The sequence below is a fragment of the Hirundo rustica genome, chromosome 10 (assembly GCF_015227805.2).
Source record: "Hirundo rustica isolate bHirRus1 chromosome 10, bHirRus1.pri.v3, whole genome shotgun sequence".
NCBI classification, from domain to species: domain Eukaryota; kingdom Metazoa; phylum Chordata; class Aves; order Passeriformes; family Hirundinidae; genus Hirundo; species Hirundo rustica.
This window is the reverse complement of record NC_053459.1, coordinates 4,525,739-4,545,652: the sequence shown is the minus strand read 5'-3', so window position 1 is coordinate 4,545,652 and position 19,914 is coordinate 4,525,739. Positions and strand designations below refer to the sequence as shown.

The 19,914-nt window shown below is 50.0% G+C and overlaps 1 protein-coding gene across 2 annotated transcripts; it reads right to left on the bottom strand.

Annotated features, from left to right (window-relative positions):
- Nucleotides 1-643: 643 nt before the first annotated feature.
- On the bottom strand, nt 644-19,412 carry ATG4B (autophagy related 4B cysteine peptidase). 2 transcript variants are annotated; one of them, XM_040073714.2, is made up of 14 exons: nt 19,321-19,412; nt 14,062-14,160; nt 13,553-13,624; nt 11,499-11,597; nt 10,976-11,077; nt 10,503-10,575; nt 10,076-10,155; nt 6,662-6,858; nt 5,625-5,703; nt 4,797-4,942; nt 4,128-4,184; nt 3,600-3,693; nt 2,299-2,404; nt 644-2,186 (listed from the first exon to the last, which is right to left on the bottom strand). In XM_040073714.2, exons 1-13 carry the CDS (start codon nt 19,328-19,330, stop codon nt 2,331-2,333), a joined length of 1,182 nt encoding a protein of 393 aa, XP_039929648.1. In that variant the 5' UTR covers nt 19,331-19,412; the 3' UTR covers nt 644-2,186; nt 2,299-2,330. The 2 variants fall into 2 exon arrangements, with proteins under 2 accessions (XP_039929648.1, XP_039929646.1); XM_040073712.2 differs by having other exon boundaries at nt 644-2,404.
- Nucleotides 19,413-19,914: the final 502 nt, after the last annotated feature.

Sequence of the window (19,914 nt, the reverse complement as noted above, 5' to 3'; positions counted from 1 at the left end):
AGCTGCAATGGCAAAAGCTGCTGCCTTCCCTCCACAGCTGCCCGGCACCTGGCAGCCAGCCACTCCTGGTGAAGAAGGTGAGCCCCTGCAATGCCGCATCAGGCCCTGGCAGTAACACTGGGACAAGACAACACACTGAAAAGACAGGAATACCTGTTAAAGATCTAAGCTGAGCGTAACCTGGTTATTGGGGTTGTGTCAGCACTCAGGTAAAATCTTGTCTGGCAGAGCTGTCCTTAAACATAAAACCATGAACATGAAATAAACAGTAGAATCATAGACTGATTTGGGTTGGAAAGGGATCTTAAGGATCATCTTTTTCCATGGGCAGGGACTCCTTCCACTATCCCAGGTTGCTACAAGCCGTGTCCAACATGGCTTTAGACACTTCCAGGGATGGGGCAGCCACAGCTCCTCTGGGCAACCTGTGCTAGGGCCTCCCCACCCTCTGAGTGAAGAATTTCTTCCCAGTATCCCATGTGACCCTGCCCTCTGGCAGGGGGAAGCCATTCCTGTCCCTCCAGGCCCTTGTCCAAAGTCCCTCTCCAGCTCTCCTGCAGCCCCTCTACACTCTGGACTCTGCTGGTGTACTGCATACTACCCACCACCACCTTCAACGTCTGCAAGGACACCAGGACAGGCAAAGTTATTAGATCTGTTTATTCAGATAGAAATTGAAAGCAGATGAATGGAGCACAGCCCCACTTCCTCTGCTGCCTCTTCCCCTGACTACAAGAGAGAAGAGGAGAAGCAGGCAGAAAGCAGCAAATAATAATTTAGTGACAGAAGCATTGTGGTTCCCAGTTCAAACCTCTGCTTTTGGGTATCACAGGGACACTTAGAGCATCAGTAGGTCAGTCACGGGGGAAACAGATCATCTCTAACCTGGTGGCACCACCCCTGGGCACACTACCATCATCTGACAGGTTCCAAACCTGAATGCACAAACCAAAGCCTTGTAAACAGGGTTGCAGCGTGCAGCACGCACCAAGGAAACTACGGCAGCAACTTCCCTTGCAGTGTGCATGGAGACAGCTCTCTTCCACAGTTTGCTTTTCCCTCTGTGGAGAAGGGCCCTAGGCAGAGCTACCATCTTAAAGTAGCTAAAATTTCCAGTATATTTGGACCTTCTCAAGGCTTTCTGCCCTTGGGACTGGTACCTGACAGGGGTTTCTCCAGGTTAGCTCCTACAGCACCTCTGGGCACCCTCCACAGAGAGGGGAGCGGGCAGAGGCAGGGTACCGACACAGCTCAGAAAGCTATTTGACCTTCAAGCATCTCTTCTGCTTTGGAAAGGGAATGTCTGGCAGGAGTAGCTGGAGGAAGTGCTGACCAACACACCCAGGGCACCTCAAGAGGTTTTACAGCTTGGGTTTTTGGCAGGACAACACTCCCTAGTCACCATTCCAGCACACTGGGGGACAGGCAGAAGAAGCCTGGCACATGCCTGGCAGATCTCTGCTGCCCTGTTTCAGCTCTCCCAGCTCTGGACTCTTTTTCCCCAGGGCTGCAGAATTCAGTTTTCTGTCCAAAGCAGCTTTCTTGAAGGTACTTGCTGTAGAGACTATTCCACTGTAGAAGCACATGGATTGACTCACTGAACAACACACACATTTTCTATTCTTCCATTCCTTCTGTTATTTAAACTGGGATTGAGATGCTCCCCAGCAGCACAGCACCGCTCCACACTTACTGAATTCCCAGTCACTCAGAAGTTCCCTCAATTCCCTTTCCATAGGGTGAACAGGAGAGGTAGTGCTGAGTGTCCTGCAGAGCATGAACAGGAGTTGTACCGTAGGGACCGGCACTCCGGAGGCTTCACAGCTGTCTGTGGGACGTGGCTGCTGTTCCCTGGCATTGTGAGCTGCAGTCCAGGTTGGCCAGTGAGAAGGGAAGCTGCTAAAGGCATTAACTGGACATTTCTCCTGCTAAATGATGGGTGGGCACTACTTAAGCTTCAGAGGGGAGTCCCCATGGAAGGATTCAGCGCTCTAACGATTTCCGTGCCTCCCCCGGAAGGCCCAGCTGACCTGCTGATGTAACAGATAGGCTTTGAACTCCTAAGCACCACTGCATCCACTTCCAGCAACCGTCTGCTGCTGAGAAATTCCAGCTGCAGCCAGTAAGGCTGTAACACCCTCGGGGTTCTTCATCCCACTGCAGACACTGCGCGCTCCGCTCCGAGGCTGCACGGAATGCCAGGATGGACGGGAGGCAGGGATGGCAGCAAGCGCCTATGAAAACCGGTAGCCCCAGGCTCTCGAAGGAGCTTCCCTCCCCCCTTCTCCCCACACATACACAAATTTGCAGAGTCAGTTTCCTATTCGTTTTCAAAGGGACAGGATTTCAAAGTCTTCATCTTCTGAGTCAAAGAACCTTTCCAATCTGTCGGCATCAGAGGAGTCTGGAAGAGAAGAAGAAAGCGCTGCCTCAGTGGGGTGCTGTGACTGTCAGTGAGACCAGCAGCTGGAGGGCATCACAGTTTGAGTGCCCAGTGCCTACAAGTTCCAAGACTCAGTGACAAACCCGAGTGAGGGCTCTGAAGAGGATAAGAACAAATCAGTGGTATGGAAAATGCACTGGAGAGAATTACATGGAGCACAGAAGCATGTCATCTTTCTCAGATCCAAACACATTTCTGCTGCCACTGTTTTGTACAACCCTCCTAAGCCCCAGCTCTGCATTAGTAGAAAACTGTTCTGCCTCAAGAGGCTCAACACAGGAGAACTTGCCCAGGTCTGGACTAATACCCATGAAGATTTCTGTCCCAGCTGAGAGATACATTTACCCCTATCTATTAGAGAATTATACAAGCCAGGGAAGAGGGAGAAGGACAACTAATCCATTACAAAAACATTTTTAAGAGTAGGAAAGACAACATCAAGGACAATTTAGGACAGGCAAGGATCAATTGACAGTTTAGGGGAATTGAGCATTCTTAACAGCAAAGGACAGTGTGATAATGAAAGCTTTTAAAGAAGGAGGGCAGAGAGAGAGGGAGACCAGAAATGCAGGGTGCCAGGAGGACACCCAATGCCTGGTGACAGCATAGGCTTGCCCACACACACTCACTGCTCTTGGCAGAGGCAGCCAATGGCTTTATCTCCTGCAACATTTGGTCCTGTTATTAATGCAATAAACAGAGCCTGACAGGCAAGATTAGTACCCAGCACTTGTCCTTTTTCCTACTGGCAGTGGTTCATGCCAGGAAGGAGTGCCTTATGCTGGAACTAAATGTGACCAGCCTTGTCTTGGAGCATTTTCATTACCTACAAACTCGGTTTTCAGCCTTTGCACTGGACGCTTTTGATTCCTCCAAGCATCCCTTCAGAAACCACAGAGTCACACTGCCATGACAGCCTGTGAGCTTGTTTGTTCTGCTCAGTCACCATCACCATTCACAAATTATTCTAAAAATCCTCCTGAGACACAGAGGGATCTGCAAACCTCTAGCTGAAAGCCAAAGAACTACATCAATCAACCCAAGAGCTCCAGGTTAAATTCTAGGTGGAACAGGAACATACTAGAAGTCATCATGTAATTCCACATGATTTCCAGAAACCCAAAGGCACCAGCTCTCCCTCCCTGCGTGGCCTCACCTGGTGTGAGATTCAGGACATCAGGGTTGGAAAAGTGTGAGGGCTGGCGTTCCACCAGCTCGAACATGGGCAGCGCTCCTCTGACCAGGGACAGCTGTGGAGACAGAGCAGAGCCATGAGAACCCACAGCTCTGCACTGGTGGTGCACTTCAGGGGTAATAATCATCTCTTTTGAATCACATCATCAATAGGATTTCAGAGCTATGTTCCTTTTGGTAGTTTAGTAAACTATTTTAATATGCTTAAAACAGGGTCATGCTGCAGAGAATATGGTCTCTGTGCAGTGGTTTGGAAACAAAAAAATACCTGATATTCCTTTCCCAGGTACAGAGAATCAGAGACTCATTAAAGTTGGAAAATAACTCCAAGATCTTCGAGTCCAATCATTTCCCCAGTACTGCCAATATCACCACCAAACCAGGGCCCCAAGTGCCACATCCACATGTCTTTTGAATACTTCCTGGGATGGACTCCACCACTGCCCTGGGCAGTCTATCCCAATGTCTGACCAGATCCATAAACACAAACCTTTTTGATTTGCTGGCACCAGTCATTAAAGTCTGCCTCTGTGTTGCAGAAAAAGCCCTGAAAAAAAAACCAAGAAAAAGACTTTATCTTTCTGTATTTTAGATTGATCATTTCAGACTTAAGGCCCTGTGTCAACACCATGTAACATAATAAGGACTGGGAGCAGTTACTACTCCTGACTGCCTTGCTTTAAAAACGTGCCTCACTGCCCTGTTAAACTGAACACTCCACAAAGGCTTGATGTGTCCAGGCTATCCAAGTGCTGGAATCATCAACATTTTCTTTACTGCAGAAGGAAAACCAGGAGGAACAAAGGAAACAAAGGGCAGGCATCTTAGGTTCAACAGAAAACAAGCCATGGTGCATCATCATATGGATTCAGGAACGGATTCAGATCTGCCCATCAAAAGGCTGGAATCAAAGCCCAGACTAGACCCGAGAGAATGACACTGCTCCGTGAGGAATGGTATTTAACCGCCATACAAGGGGGACTTCCCTGGGACAAGCCACGCTCTGTGAGGAGCTGCTTTGCCAGTGTCACCAAAACCCAGGGCAGCACTTGCCCAGAGCACTGCAGAGTACCCAGCCCATCAGCATTGACTCTGCCAGCTCCCTGTGGAACAGGGGGACCCCAGCACTGCTCCTGGGGTGATGGGGAACAGGACCCACCACGGCAATGGAGGGGTCGAGCTCGGCGATGCTCATCCTGCACGGAGGGTGCTGGCAGTGGAAGCTTTCGTCGGGGAGGCAGCCGCTGTCGCTGGGCTCCACCGCCGGCTGCGTGGTGTGGGGATCCAGGTAAATGAGCTCCTCACCTGGGCACAGAGGCAAGGACACATCAGCAGGAAGAACCATGCCAGAGGATGAGAAGTGGTGAAAGAGGAGGAAGAGCAACGGTACAGCCGGCTCTCGTAACCATAGAGGAATCCTCATTCCAGGCACATCTTGCTTTCAGCCACTTCCCCAAGTGCTTCTCAGCCAGGCACAGCTGCCAGCACAACCATGGTGGCCACTCCACTGTGACACCCTGGGACTGAGGCACAGGTTCTATCTGAGTGTTGTTCCTGCTCATCCCTTCCTGGGTGAGCTTAAATAGACCTCAGGAATCTAAAGCACATAGAACCTGAGGTCTCTGGCAGAGAGGAAACCAGACGGAAGGAGGAGAGTAATAAGAGTTTGTAGGGTTTGAAGAACACCTGAAGAATAGCTAAGTTCAGCCAAGCCACAGAGGGAAGTCAGCTCTGAATGCAGGAAGCAGGCTCTATGCACTCCACAGACCGTATTTAGTGTTACACAGTGGAAGTTTATGGCCACTGTTCAAATCTGATTTGCTCAGGTGAGAGGTTTAGCCCACAGCAGCCTTCCATGCTTCCAGCAGGAAAGGAGAACCCTGCAGCACGCACCACAGGCTAAGCAGGAGAGCTGTGCCACCCCACAAGCATTTTTTAGCCGGGGGGAGATTCTTTGGACAGTCTTTGCAGCCCTCTGGGCACTCACCTACATAGCCAATGAAGTAGTGAGCACTGTTTGGCTTCCCTCCGATCACTCCCAGCGACTGGGGCATCATGAAGCAGTGCTGGAAAAGCAACACAGAAAACACACAGCTGACAGACAGTGAAACAGCAGGTGGGAACAAAGGCAAACATCCAAAAATGCAGCGGGAAAGATGGACAGGGACATGGAAAATCAACAATTCTAGCGGCAAAACCAGCAATTTCTGGAGAAAATCTCCATCAGGCTGCAACACAAGGCTTTCTAGGAACGTGGAAGCAGATCAAAAACACTTTTAGCTGCTGACAGGAGTACACAGGTGGACAAAGTGAAAGAAGCTGCACTGCTCCAGGACTTGGTATGGGCAAGTCCTGGCTCTGCTGCAATCAGCAGCAAGATCCCTGGAGCTGTCATCAGGTTGCAACAGTGCTCTCAGGAGGGAAAAATCATTCAGGAAACAGTTTAAGTTCTTTATCCACCTGGAGCAGCCAAGCCTGATCTACTGATTTAATGGAAGTAACCTCTCACAAATCTGAATCTGGAGGTCTCTTATCCAAGCTCAGAGCTTGTTAGCATTGTGCTCTTTGTCTTGTGCTCACCCTAAATTCTGCAGCTTCTCAGTACCCCAATCTGCAAGCACCTGAGAGCTCTTAGCCTCAGTCTGCAGCACAAACTTCAGCATCTGAGCCACAGAGAGTGTGCAACACTGTATTAACTAACACTCAGGTTACCACCAAGCAGGGTACAGTTGTGCTGAGCAAAGGCCTCAGCAGGTTGGTACCATCTGCATACAAAGAGGGGCTGAGATTTAAGCTGTGGGTAAGATCCTCAAAAGAAAAACAAACAAACCCAACCAAGAAAGACCCAACCCCTCAAGCCCCTTCATTTTCCTGACTTCAGCTTGCAAGAACCTGTATCCTGACTTTTAACAAGGATTGTCTCTAAACACATTTTTCTTTTGCAATGACTTCTGAGTAATTACTTAATTCCCAACAGGATCCTTAAGCGTCACCCCAACAGGAATTCAGCTGCAGATTCCGTACCTTTAGTGTTTCAATATAGGCTTCATTGATCTCTGTGAGCCCGAGGCGGAGAGGTATCAGCAGCACCAGTGGTTTCCACAGGGCGAGCCTCTCTCTGAGCCCCACGTCCTCTGGGCACCCGTTATAGAGCACGTCTGACTCCAGGGCAGGGCAGGCTGCAGCTCCAGCACATGGCACGTTGGACTGGCACAGCCTCCCTGCGCAAAGGGAACAGGAGCACAAAGCATCAGGACTCTGTTTCCAGACCTTGAGTCATTCCTCTGATCAACAACTGCTCTTTACCAAAAGCCTCCAGCACTTAAACCCAAGAAGAGCTTCTGGGGCTGTGTGATGTGTGTGCACAGCTGCTGCAGGGCTCAGCTGAGCTCACGCCAAGCCACAGCACCTCGTACTCACAGCTACCAACTGCTGGGCAGCAAAAATGCAAATTCTTCCAGCAAGGTAAGCAACCACCTGTGCCAACAAAGCTGGACGAGTTGATTAGCAGGTCAGATGACTGTTCTGAATTCACAAAGCTTGTAGGTAGAAAGAGGAAAGTTCTGGAGTGTCCAGCTCCAGAGGAGTTCACAGAGGATATGAATGAACTGAGTGAGGACAGCATTATGAGTTAACACAGGAAATATTCACCTGTAATTAAGTGCTGTAGCAAGATACAAATGTGGTACCTGTCTAGAGTAGTTATAACTTTCCTAAAGGTGACAGAAACCTTCATACATTTTATTTGGAATCATTCACAAGCTACTTTACAGACCTAAAGCAGTATAGTCATTAAACTGTGCAACTACAGCATGAGCTCTGCCTCTAAGATACGGGGCAACAGAACTCCTCAGGCCATACACATGACATAAGCACTCTGCATCCTCATCCTAAAGGCTTGACAAACAGCCAGGCTGTAATGCACAGGTTATGTAAATTCTGGTCCAGAAACAACTCCAATCCTACCTGTCTCACTGGCCAGTTTAATTACTTGCTGGGTGTTGTGGAAAAAACCCAACCCAAACCCAGAGAAACCCACAGCATGATTAAAGAATCATGAAGCCAAGGCAGTTGGACAGAATGCCAGAAGCTCATTTAATTTATTCCCAGCCTAAACTGAATGCCAGGACACTCTAGCAGGTGGGATGTCATGTAAACAAACACCTTAATCACCAGCCATTTGCCATTTCAGCTGGGTATTTGTTCACTACTGAGAGCTTCAAACCCAGCTGAATGAGGACAGTATTACACCCAAATTTAGAAGAAATAGGACTTTGATCTAAACCCTCAGGAGGAGAGACAACCTGCACAGATGTTTGCAGTTCCTCCCTATACTGTTCCTCAAGAAGGGAGAAGGTGTATGCGTGCATCTGATGCACAGACTTAGTTACCCAAGGGTCTGAGGAAACTCAAAGTCATTATTTGTAGCAGTTTCTCCTGTTAAAGCAGGTTTTCTGTTGCAGTAGCCCACCTGTCCAGATGATCTGAGATCAGCTGCCAAGCCAGGGCTGTTGCTGCATGGGGGGTCACTGCAGGTTTCCTCATCAGGCAAAGCACATGGCAATCCTGTGCTGTGTATGAACGTATTTACCTGCAGTTTAAGCAGCAGAGAGCTTGGCACAGGCTAAATTCACCTTGCTACCTGGCAGGCTTTGCAGTTCTGTGGTGCCACAGCAGAGCAGAACCTGCCCAAAGCTTCCCAGCTGGATCCAAACCATTTACTGCAAACATATTCCAACAGACCAAACACAACACCTCTCCTGCTGCAGCTGCTGCTGGCAGGTACTGCTCTTGGATTCTCACCACCTTTGTGGTACATAGGATTCTCCTCCAGCTCAGGCCCAGCTGAGATGCCCTTCCTCATGGAACACTGACACAGAAGAGATAGAGATTTATGCTTCTTCACTGCTGTCACAAAAGGCATTTTCTGTGAACCTTTGGCTGAACCCTATCAGTGACCGAATTAACAGATTAAAACATTACTTTTATCCACAATGTTTGAGGTACAAGGTTATCAAACGCAAATCTACAGACATCTAACACCTCAGACCCACTCACAGTGACTTTCAGGCCCTGAACAGGTACATTATGATCCACATTTGAGGAAAACAAGCACACACACCCCTGCCCATGACAAGTTGCATGGACACGTCACTTGAACCAGCATCAGTGCTGAACAGCCAGTGCCACACAGACAGAGCCTGCAGCACACCCGAGCCTCATAGCCAGCATGCTTCAGCTCTACAAGTGATATTTGCAGGCTAAAGATGAAAGATAATCCAATTTCTGTTTTAAAACTAGCCTTTGTTTAAGCCAAGGACCTCAGCAATACCTTCAGCTAAGGTTAGACACACACTTCTCAGTCAGATCCAACTGAGACTACCTGACAAAGAGATGTGACTTTACAAAGTGACTGTCCTGCACTCCAGGCAAAAACTGCCTGGCTATTGATCCTGGCCCTGTGGCAGCCGAGCCAGCCTAGATGGTGCCTGCCACGATCTCCCCTGTAACCCTACACCAGCTGTTTCAGACACTGCCCTAGCAGAAACACGGCTAGGGCAGTGCTGGGTGGGCTCATTGCTTCATGAATTAATCTGAAGCAAGCCATGGGAAAGCTGCTGAGGCCAGGACTGTGCAGGCCTGCAGCAACCAGCAGTGCAGGTGCTCAGCTCTATAGCTTTGGTTACTGCAGTGCTGCAGCCAGAGCAGACAGGCTCAGGGCGGGCAAGAAGAGCTCCTCAGCCTACAGAACCAGCCTGTGGGCAGGATGCCCCAAAAAAACAACAAAAAAGGAAAAAAGAAGAAACCACCAGTGACTATTCCTTAAAACGATGAGAGTAGTGGATTCCCTTCTTATCCTGTCCCCATGCCAATGTCGGCCCTTTTCCTCTTCAGATCTCTTCTGGCTTTTCTACGCTGTCCAATAGCAGAACCCTCCCTACCAATCATGTGAGAGAGGAAGCAGCCATTCATTTCTTGCTCCTTGTGGCCATAAGTCTGACACTGCCTACCAAGTAGCTCCTATGTGGTGTCTGAAGGTCAGCAAGCCTCCTCTCCTGATGCAGAGGCATCATCAGATGGAATGAAAGTCAAACAAGGCTCTTCCTTGCCCTAGAACAGCAATTCACACCTTGTTTTAGCACACCTGGACACAGCTTTCACAGATCACAAGTGTTGGAAGGGACCTTAAAGCTCAACCTTTCCACTCCCTGCCATGGGCAGGAGCACCTTCCAGGCTGCTCCAAGCCTCATCAACCTGGCCTTGGACACTTCCAGAGAGGGGACAGCCACAGCATCTCTGAGCAACTGTGCCAGGGCCTCACCTCCCTCACAGGGAACAATTTCTCAGAGACAGAACATGCTTGTTGTGCTCTCCAGCTTTTTTCTGGGCTCTTGCTGCCCAGGTTATACCATATTCTGCCTTCATGCCATACTTACGGATTTCTTCCATCACCACTGTGTTGTCCATGGCTATGTGTACTGCCAGGGAACTCCACGTATCAAAAGTTGCAAGTTTTCTAGAGGAAAATTAAAAACAAGTAAGTAATGAAGGACTAATACAAGTACAAGGCAAAGCTGGTGGTGTACCAGAGAGAAGAAACTGGATTAGGAGAGACTGGTGTTATCATTTATGCTGTGGAATGTGCTTTGACCTGGGAAAGCTGCTGTTAGGCAATGCCAGCCTACTCCAGGGAGCTGCCTGCCCATCTACCGACGTGAGGGGAGAATGGTGAGAGGAGGGAGGGTGTTATTAAAGGCAGCCCATGCTCCAAAGCCAGGCAGAACCCTGTCAGCTCGGAGGCACCACACACCAAGCAGCCCCACTGCCTGCCTGAAGGGAGGAAAGGAAAAGGGCAGCACTTACTTGAGCACCTGCGCGACCGTGTTTGGTCCGTACCACTGGCCTATGGATTTTCCCTCCCCGACTCCCATCTGGGCTGCATCACAACACAAAACCAGAATAATGCAGTCAATAATTTCACCCACACTGCATCCCTTCCTAGTCAGGTTTGTATTTAATGGAGAAGAAGTCTCACTTGGAAACTTTATTGAATCAGTAGTATTTCCTGTTTCATGGGGGTGAGAAGCACATCCTGAAGGACTACAGAGCAAATCCTTTCCCCAAAATGCAGCAGCACAGAAGTTCAAAGGGCAGTGTTGCCTCAGAAGAAGCTCTACCCAGTGTTTGATCACTAGACCACCTGTATGACCTGTGTTCTGTTCACCCCACAGGAAACCCTGGATCAGGCTGCTTCTCTGATTTTTCAGGGAAGTTTATTTCAAGGTGACAGCCTTCCTCAGCCCATTTGCTATGCCTGAGCATTTCTTTCTTCTTACCTATCTGGTGAATGGAGTAGTAGCTGTCTTTTTTGTCAATGAAGGCATTAAGAACGTTGAAGTAATTATCCATCTGCCTCTTCCCTTTTATCCACCTCCAGTCTAGGACAGACAAGGGATATATTAAATAAATATGGTACTTATTAGCAACCAGAGGCTGCAAGCTGCAATTCTCTTCCTGCGTACTGACCAACTCAATTTTCACATTCTCATATTATTACTAAGCATCTGAGGCATTCCCAACAGGAAAGGGCTAATTTTGAAATAACAGAAAACATTCTTACAGCTGGGATAAAGTATCATCACCCACAGAAAAGCAAATAAACAAACATAAAATCAGAAAATACAAATATCCCCAGAGAGTTCCAAGTAGAACTCAAGCCCTGAACTTGAGAAGAGTGAAGAAAAAGTTAAGAGAACTCAGCAATTCCCAGCTGTGTCCTTGTTATCTCTGTTCTTCCAAGTACTGCACTCATGGGAGCACGTGGCCCTGGAAGTCACTGTGGGCTGTGCACTGGTTTACCTCTTCCCAAATGCCTGCAGACCAAGGCCTGAGCAAAGATCATCTGGCCACAGCGCAGCATGCAGCCCCAGCCCGTGTCAGAGGTGGGACCGGTTCCTCCTGGAAACAGGGACAGAAAATAAACAGGGAATGAATGGTGAGGCAATGCCAAGAGGGACAAGAATGAACGGGCAGCAGGTTCACCAAGAAACGAGGCAAGGAGTGAGGACTAGCTCAGCTTACACACGCAAGACTGAGAACCAAAAATGTGCTTATCGAGTAACTCAGTGGCATCCCTTAAAAACAAATACATAAACTCCTCTAACACGAACTGAAAGGGGAAGAAATTCCAAGGGAAATCCAAACAGCCCAAGAGAGAGTTGAATTTCTCAGAACAAGCCCTTAAGCCTGGCTGCAGACTCTCAGCCCAATTCATTCAAAATTCTACACAAAAGTGTTTGTTAAAGATAACTTGTAATCCTCATCTTGAGAAGGCAACTCATCTTGCAGAACAAACCAGTCCCATGGAATTCCTACATCAGAAGTGGCTACAAATAACATTTCAAAATGAACAATGTAGTCAGGCCAAAAAAAAGGCACCAGCCAAAAAGCCCTACCCAAGCAGTGAAAAGAGACATATCCTACATACATATTGTTGGAGAAAGCTGGATATCAGCTCATGCTGGAAACTCTAAGACAAAGGACACAAGGCTGAAAGCAATTCCCTGACAGACCTTCCAAAGGAAACTGCTGCTCTGGCTGTTACTACAAAGACCAGAGATCAAATGTTCAGTGTGATCACAGTAGGTAATCTGTGCCTGGGCACAGCTTCTGCAAGTCTTTGTAACGCTGCTTTCTTCTTTTTGTCCTAAACAGGGAGAAAAATCACCTGGAGGACTATTTAATCAGCTTCTCAATGGTCACCAGTTGTCTTCTATAATTTCACCAGTAATTCATACCATGTACAAACTCCAAAAGTGATAATGCTTTACAAAATTAGCATAAGGCAGTTCCCTAACCCTTACAATAATTAAGTGGGCTAGCACAGAGGGAAGGGATGACCAGTAACAGGGATGACTGGGAGAAAAAATACTGAAAAAGGTTTACTGTATATGACATGCAGATCATGTCTATGGTATAAATGGGAAATGACTCAGAAAATGGGGTCTGTCTTCACCCCACAGCCTTTAATGACTCACAAAGAAACCAAAATCGTGTCTGTGAGCCAGTTAAACATGTGCTAACGCTTTGTTCTCAAACCTATGTTTACGTATGGTGCACAAACATGAATTTAAAGGGATTAAACTGCATCAAAGACGTCTCAGAGCTTGTGAGGCAGAGGGCTTTCCAGCAGGGAAAAAACAGCACAAGCCAGAAGGACCAGTTAGGAAGAAGCGTCTTTTCCAAACCTGAGCCATGTTCCTTTCCCACTGACTGCTGGGGATGACAGTGACAGAAGGGGGATGTGGGCAGGCCTTGGAGTGCCATTTACCTGCTCTTAGCTCTCCTCTGATGCACCTTGCACCCAGCACACAAAGCCAAACCCCTGAAGAGGCCATGCAGAATATCTTAAGGAACAAAGGCATCCTCCTTGGAGTTCACTGGGAAATAGTCCCCTATCACTACAGCTCCCCCGTGTAACAGGCTTCAGGCACCTAACACCCCCTAGACAAAAAAAACCCCAGGCAGAGTCTGGGACAGATGCACAAAGGCAGCAGTTTCTGTATCATTCTCTAGGTTTCATCATTTTAATCCACTTCAATCCCAAGACCATAATTCAATAATATTTCATACTAGACTGATGTAGGATGAAGTACAAAAACCCTCTGATGTTGCTTGAAAAAAAAGCAGGCTTCCCAAACCCCTCCTTGTGTCCTTTTAAAAACCACTGCTATCCCTCCTACCCAAGGGGATGAGGAATTCTCGTTATCAGATAAACAAAAAGTCTGTCTAATCAATTAGATGAAGCACATTTCAGATTCTTATGAATGGAAATGATGTCATGTTTGTGGGGACTGTTGTATTAACCCGGGATAACCGGGTTACAATCATTCCCAGGATGTCTGTCTACATACCAATAGCAGGGAAGTTCTTTCTGTAGGTGAACCAAAGCCGAGAGGTCACATCCAAAAGGATCTCTTCCTTCTCTGAAAAGTGTTCAGCAGGGAAAGGCACACTCATCAGGGGAGCACCAAGACAGCTAAACCCACCTCCCACTCACCCTCCCAAGGAATTCTGCTCCTCACAGTCTGCAGGCCCGGAGAGGCAGAGTCTGGCTGAGGAACAGGGCAGTACTGCTGTGCACAATGCACTTCCCTTGCCCCCCAAAATAGCTGAAATCAACCCAAAGACACTATGGCCACAGGCAAATTAGGAAGCAGCAAATCATCCTTCTACCCCCTGCCTCCACCATCCTGCCCTCATGACATGTCCCAACAACTTCCATATGGTAACTTTCTGCACAAAAATATTCCAGAGTCCACAGAAATGGCCAGACAGACAGAAGCGTGGCAGCTAAAACACAAGTGCAACACCAACAAAGTCCTCTGGAGCCTTAAAACACTGCACTGTGCACACGAAATACCTGTAAAAACACTGTATTTCCGGCCAAGGATCCAAACGGGTTCTTTGGTCTCAGGGAAGTCTTCATACTCAAACCTGAGGGTGTCATAGGTAAGAGTAGCTAGAAAGAGAAAGGAGAAATCACAGACCTTTGATAGCTTTTGCTTTTAAAACCAGACAAAGGTACAGAATCAGAGCTGCTGTGGCCCAGCGGCTCCCACCCACCCCCAAAGCCTCTGGACTGGCAGGAAATGGTCCCAGTGCCCTGCACCCCTCAGCTGGGAGGCACAGAGGTGACCCAGCCCTGGCTCATTCCCGCCTCTTCCAGCGGGATTTCCAGGTTAGGCCAGCTCCAGGTTCTGCCTGGGGCAGAAAACATCTAAAACTTCATCTGGCAGCTACACCATCTCCCAGAACAGGCACCATCATGCATGTCATCAGCTTAGCATTGATGTTGAGGGCCAATTTTCCATGGAGCAAAGTGGTTAAAATCCTCTTGCAGAGAATGTAATTTTTGAGGGAAGAACACAGGAAACACAGACCACCTTAAGGTGGAAGATAAACCTTGCTCAGTCCTTCCTCCAGAGGCACCAAACCCAGCAGAAGCTTTTACAAGTGTCAAGGTGAGGAACACAGCTGTGCAGATGTGCTCATGCAAAGGTGACAGGCAAAACTTTTGTGTCTTTTACTGGCTCCCTTCACAGCATGGCATCCATCAGTGCCTAAAAATCCATCTTCCAGGACCATGACAGAACAACCCAGCAGCCCAAGTTGCCCTTGGATCAGGGCAGCTTAAGCTGTTGTGCACAGGGTACAAACAACAGGGAGGAAAAACCAGAGGAGTTGGACGAGCTGTGCTCCACTAGATCTGTGTTTGGAAACACAGATTTTAAAGTAGCCTGGGAATTCAGGAAAAGACCCACATGATTTAACAGGCACAAATTCTGTAACAAACCACCTCTAAAATTTAAAGCAGAGCTAAGACAGACTGTTCTGTAATTGTTAAAGTAGCGACTGAAAACATCTCTCACAGCAAATGCAATAAAATCTGTGGTAATGTGACGTGAGTTTAAAGCAGGCCACAAGCTCCTGTCAGCCCCATTCTCTGCAAAAGCCACACCTCGCTTTGGCCTCTCCAGAGTAACCTGCTGCTACTTAAGACACTTCAGCCTCCTGAAGTATCTCAGCCTTCTAATCCAGATTCCCTGACCTGGAATTCCAATTCCAAATGTCCAAGAAAACAATTGAGCAGATACCATCACTAAGACTGTCTACTGTTGAAGCAGGAACTCTGGCAGTAGAGATGGCAACAGGCTCCTAAATCAAATTTTGAATCAGATTCTTCCTTAACTCCAGCCCACAAGATTTAAAGCACGTTCCTTGTGTGAATTAGTCCTTAAGACTGTTCCAGGCACATTTAGGATGGCACAGGCCACACATTCCCATTGCCACCCCATGATGTGACTCCTCAGCATGCTAAGCAAAACAGTTCTGCTTGCACAGAAATGTCCCAACGAATTACTGCTGCAGTCTTCTCCTCTAACAAACCTTAGCAGGGAAATGAAGGATTTCTTTCCCATCTGCTACCCAAACTTGCCAATGTCCAGATTTGGAAAGGTAACCAACATGATCTCAACATAAAAACTGAAGTTTTCAGGAAGGTTTTAAAGCTCCAAGGAGTATTCTGTGGTTTGTTTTGTCAGTTCCTATGCCTGCCATGTATCCATCTCTCTGTCAGGAGTCTCAAACATCTTAAAGAAAATGATGATGCTATACAGGAATGTCAAGCTATCCACAATCCCTCCTCCTTCCCAGCAACATTCCCTGACCTGCTCAAATATCACAACCTCTGCAGCCGCACAGTTCGCAGGTCACCAGGTCCTTAGCAAAGACAGGATTTGCAACTGGACACTTCACAGCAAGGATCAGCAGCTGCAAAGGGGCTGCAGGAGTCCTTCCCCTTCCACCAAAGCTCGGAGAGGAAGGGGTCAGCAGAGAGGGGGATCTCCAGCTGGACCAACCACACGTTCAGGGAATGCAGCACATGTGTCATGCCACTGCACACTGGGGAGGAGAGTCCCAGGCTTGCAGCCCTTCAGCTGAATGCACAACATCTGGCTCTGTACAAGGCCCTGTGTGCCCAGCTGTGCATCCCAAAGAGGTGGTCAGGCATTCGTGTTGGCATTTGGGGAGAAAATTGTTGAAATGCAGGAGTCCAGGTTTCTCCTTCACAGGGGAGAAAATTCAAGAGGTTGCTCCCAGTTAGTATCAAGGACATTATAATGGGAGCAGTAAACTCCCCACAAGGCTGGAGGTCACTGAGTGTTTCTTTTACAAGCCTCAACCTTCACATGTTCCAGCACTTTTCCAAAGTCCACCTATTGTGCTATTGCCCAGATGGGCTAAATACCAGCCAGTGGGACCCAGACAATTCAGGCAGGGCACAAAGAAGGTCACAGACTGCACAAGGAGCCTTTCTCCCCTTCTTGTAGCCAGAGATGAAGAAGAGAAATACATCTGGAAATTCACCAAGCAGAAATCCTGTTTGAAGCTGCTCCTCTCAGAGCCGCAGAAGCTGGGTGAGATCAGCACATTTCTCAGGCAGTGCTCCAAAACTTCACCTTCAGAAAGCCCTCGGTCTGTTTTAATTACCGACCTCTGAGCATCCAGGACAGCGGAGCAGCAATTTCCGCAGAGAAGGATGTGCAGTCTCTGCACATCAAAACACGACAGCTCAACTTCACAGTTTTATGGTTAAAAGACAGAGTGTCAGCCCTGCACAGCTCAGTCTGAGAAAGGCAGCCTCGCTTTCCAGGAGCTTTGCACAGCAAGGGAAGGAGGGGAGGCTGGCTGCATCACTGCCCCATGGGCACACCTCACCCCAGAAAGCCTCAGCAGGAAAGGCAAAGCTTTGTACATGCCACAGCAGAATCCCAGAATGGTTTGGGCTAGAAGGAACCTTAAGGTTCATCTGATTCCACCCCCTGCCATGGACAGGGACATTTTCCAATAGATCCCAGGTTGCTCCAAGCCCTGTCCAACCTGGCCTGGAACAATTCCAGGGATGGGGCAGCCACAGCTTCTCTGGGCAACCTGTGCCAGGGCCCCCCTACCCTCACAGAGAAAAATTCCTTCCCAATATCCCATCTAACCCTGCCCTCTGGCAGTGGGAAGCCATTTCCCCTTGTGGTGGCACTTCAGGCCCCTGTCCAAAGTCCCTCTCCAGCTCTCCAGGAGTCCCTTTAGGCCATGGAAGGGGCTCTGAGGTTTCCCCAGGCTGAACACCCCCAGCTCACCCAGCCTTTCCTCATAGGAGATATGCCCCAGCATCTTGACACAAGAACAACTCTCTAAATATACAGAATTAGGGCAGAAGATTAAATTTTCCCTCCTTTCTCATAGTCCTAATCAGCACAATGAAACACTCAAGACAAAAACATTATCCCAACTTGTAGCAAACACACCCAGAGGCACAGCTGGGTGCTGGGAGCAGCCCCTTAGTGCTGCTGTCAGTTTGCAAATGTGCTGGAGGCCAAACCTGCAACAGCCTGTGACGGTCGCTAACTTGTTTCCCACAACTTTGGGAAACAAGTAACAACAAGTGAAGGCTTGGGTGACTCAAACAGAAACAGGGCAGGTGATTTCCCCAGCACCGAGCATCTTGGTCAGTCTGCCTGCTGAAGAATTTCCCACACAAAACACCGAAGCCGAGCTTTGGAGCGTGGCACTGAAGGAAAGCCCGGCTCTGCCATACCTCCTCTCCCAGACTGGTGCTGGGGCTTCCCCACTCTCTGAAAAGGCCTGGCTCTCACACCTCCCCAAATCCTTTAGCCTCCAACTAAAGCCACCACAAAAGGATCAGAAACGAGGTGGATGATCTCTCCTTTAGCTGATACAGGTACCTCACCCAAGGCAAAGGAGGAACACAACTGGATGTGGAACATTTCAAAGACGGTCAAGAAGAGAAGGTAAATTTACCACTTTAATAAAACACATTGCTGGAAAACACCAAACACCTCAAACCCTTACTTCTGCCCTTTGCAGAAGAAAGATTAAATCTTTTCTTTCCCCTAAGCTCTTTCAAACAAGACAAATCCTGATTATCCAAGCACCAACGAGGAGTTAAGAGACAGACAGTGAGGAAAGTCAGGTTACTGAAGTGTGGTGCTTCCTTGAAGGCCTGGAGCAAACAGTTCCAAGTTTTGCTGCCAGCTCCCCAACCATCTCGGGAGCAGGGCTGGACACGAAGGGGCTCGAGCCCAGAGATTCTCCTCTCCTCACGGAGGAGATCCAGCCCGGCCATCCACCACAGCAAAGTTTTCCTTTCCTTGCAGGGCTCACACCAAGGGAAAGCAAACACATCTCCAGGGTCAGGGGATGCCGGTTCACCCCGCGGAGCGCATCCGGTCCCCAGGTGTGACACTGGATCCGAGGACACTCCGGCAGGGCCGGGACCGCTCTCAGCCGGACCACGCTGACAACAGCGGCGGCACGAAGGCCAAAACAAGTCAGGACAGCCCTCAGGAGGGACAGGAGCTACGGATCCCCGGCATAACCGTGCTCGGCGGCGCGGGGGAGGAGCCCACGGAGCACAGGGAAGCGTTTGTTGTTATGGAACAACACTTATCTCTGCGAAGGGGGTGGAAGCCGCTACTACGCTAAGGCTGGATGGAAGCGGGTCCCAACACAAGTGCCAAACACTTATTTTTACTTTACCCCGCACGAACCCAAAATCTCTACCATAAACAGCTTTGCTAGAGCCCTCTGAGGGGGTGGTGAGTGGCTGAGTCGCCTTCTTACCCCCAACGACACGTTCTCACCCCTCGAAAGTCACCTTCTTACCCCCAAGCTGCCTTCTCGCCCCTCGAGCCCTCACGGGGAGCGGGGTACAGCGACACCAGCCCTGTCACCGCTCCCCGCTCCCGTTCTCCCCCGGGCAGACCCGACCCGGCTGCAGAACTCGGAGCTTTCGAGGAACCACGGCAGCACCGGGGCTGGGGAGGGCAGGAGGGACTCGCCGCCCAGCTCCGGCCTGCCTCGGCTCACCCCAGCGCCACGCAGCCACCGCCTTCCCCTCCACCCCACCGCGGGGGGCGGCCGGGCCCCAGAGAGCCGCGGTTCCCAGGGCCGTGCCCAGGGCGGAAAGCGACGCCTTCCTCGCCTCGCCCGTCCCACGCCGGGGAGCCGCGGGCCTCGAGCGGCCGCCGGGATGGACCGGGCCGGGGAGTCCCGAGGGGAACCGTGGCCGCCGCGCCGCGGGCAGGGCCCGCCCGGGACCCACCTGCGTCCATGGCGGCCCCGCCGAGGCTGCGGCCGCCGCCGACACTCACGCCCGGCGCAGCCCTGCGCGGCGGCTGGCGCGACGCGTCCCTCCCGGCCAATGCGAGCGTCGCTCACCGCCGGCCTCCGCTCCGATTGGCTGTCAGTGGTCTCGTCACAGCTCGGAGCGACGCGCCGCTGGCAGCGCACAAGGGAGCTGCCATGTTGCCATACGGAGAGGCGAAGCCAAGCGCGGGGAGGTAGCAGGCCGGCGGTGGGGCCGGGGCTGGGGCTAGAGGGCGGCGCGGAGTGTGAGGGCTCCGCTCCTTGCGCAGAGCGACGACGGGCGCATCCCGTAACACGTATACCTGGGAATGATGTGACATACGGGCGCCGCCATCGTGTTGTACGGAACCGGTCCAGCCCCGCCCCCTCGTTCCCCGTGAGAGTAACCCCCTTCACCATGCCCGCCCCACTCGGAGAAGCCTTTCACAGTTCGGCTGCCACGGAGCGAGTGGCTCGTCGGGAGGCGGATGCCCAGCTGCGCCGACGAGGCAAGCGAGAGGCTCAGGGAGCGAACCCCTCCTTTCCCCACCTGCCCCGCGCCGTACGGCTG

Excerpts from the sequence above, each read along its gene's own strand:
- ATG4B (XM_040073712.2), bottom strand. Across the intron at positions 6,859-10,075 it reads AGTGGTGATGGAAGAAATCC|GGAGGCTGTGCCAGTCCAAC; the intron begins GTAAGTATGGCA and ends CCCTTTGCGCAG. Across the intron at positions 5,704-6,661 it reads CCTATATTGAAACACTAAAG|CACTGCTTCATGATGCCCCA; the intron begins GTACGGAATCTG and ends TTGCTTTTCCAG.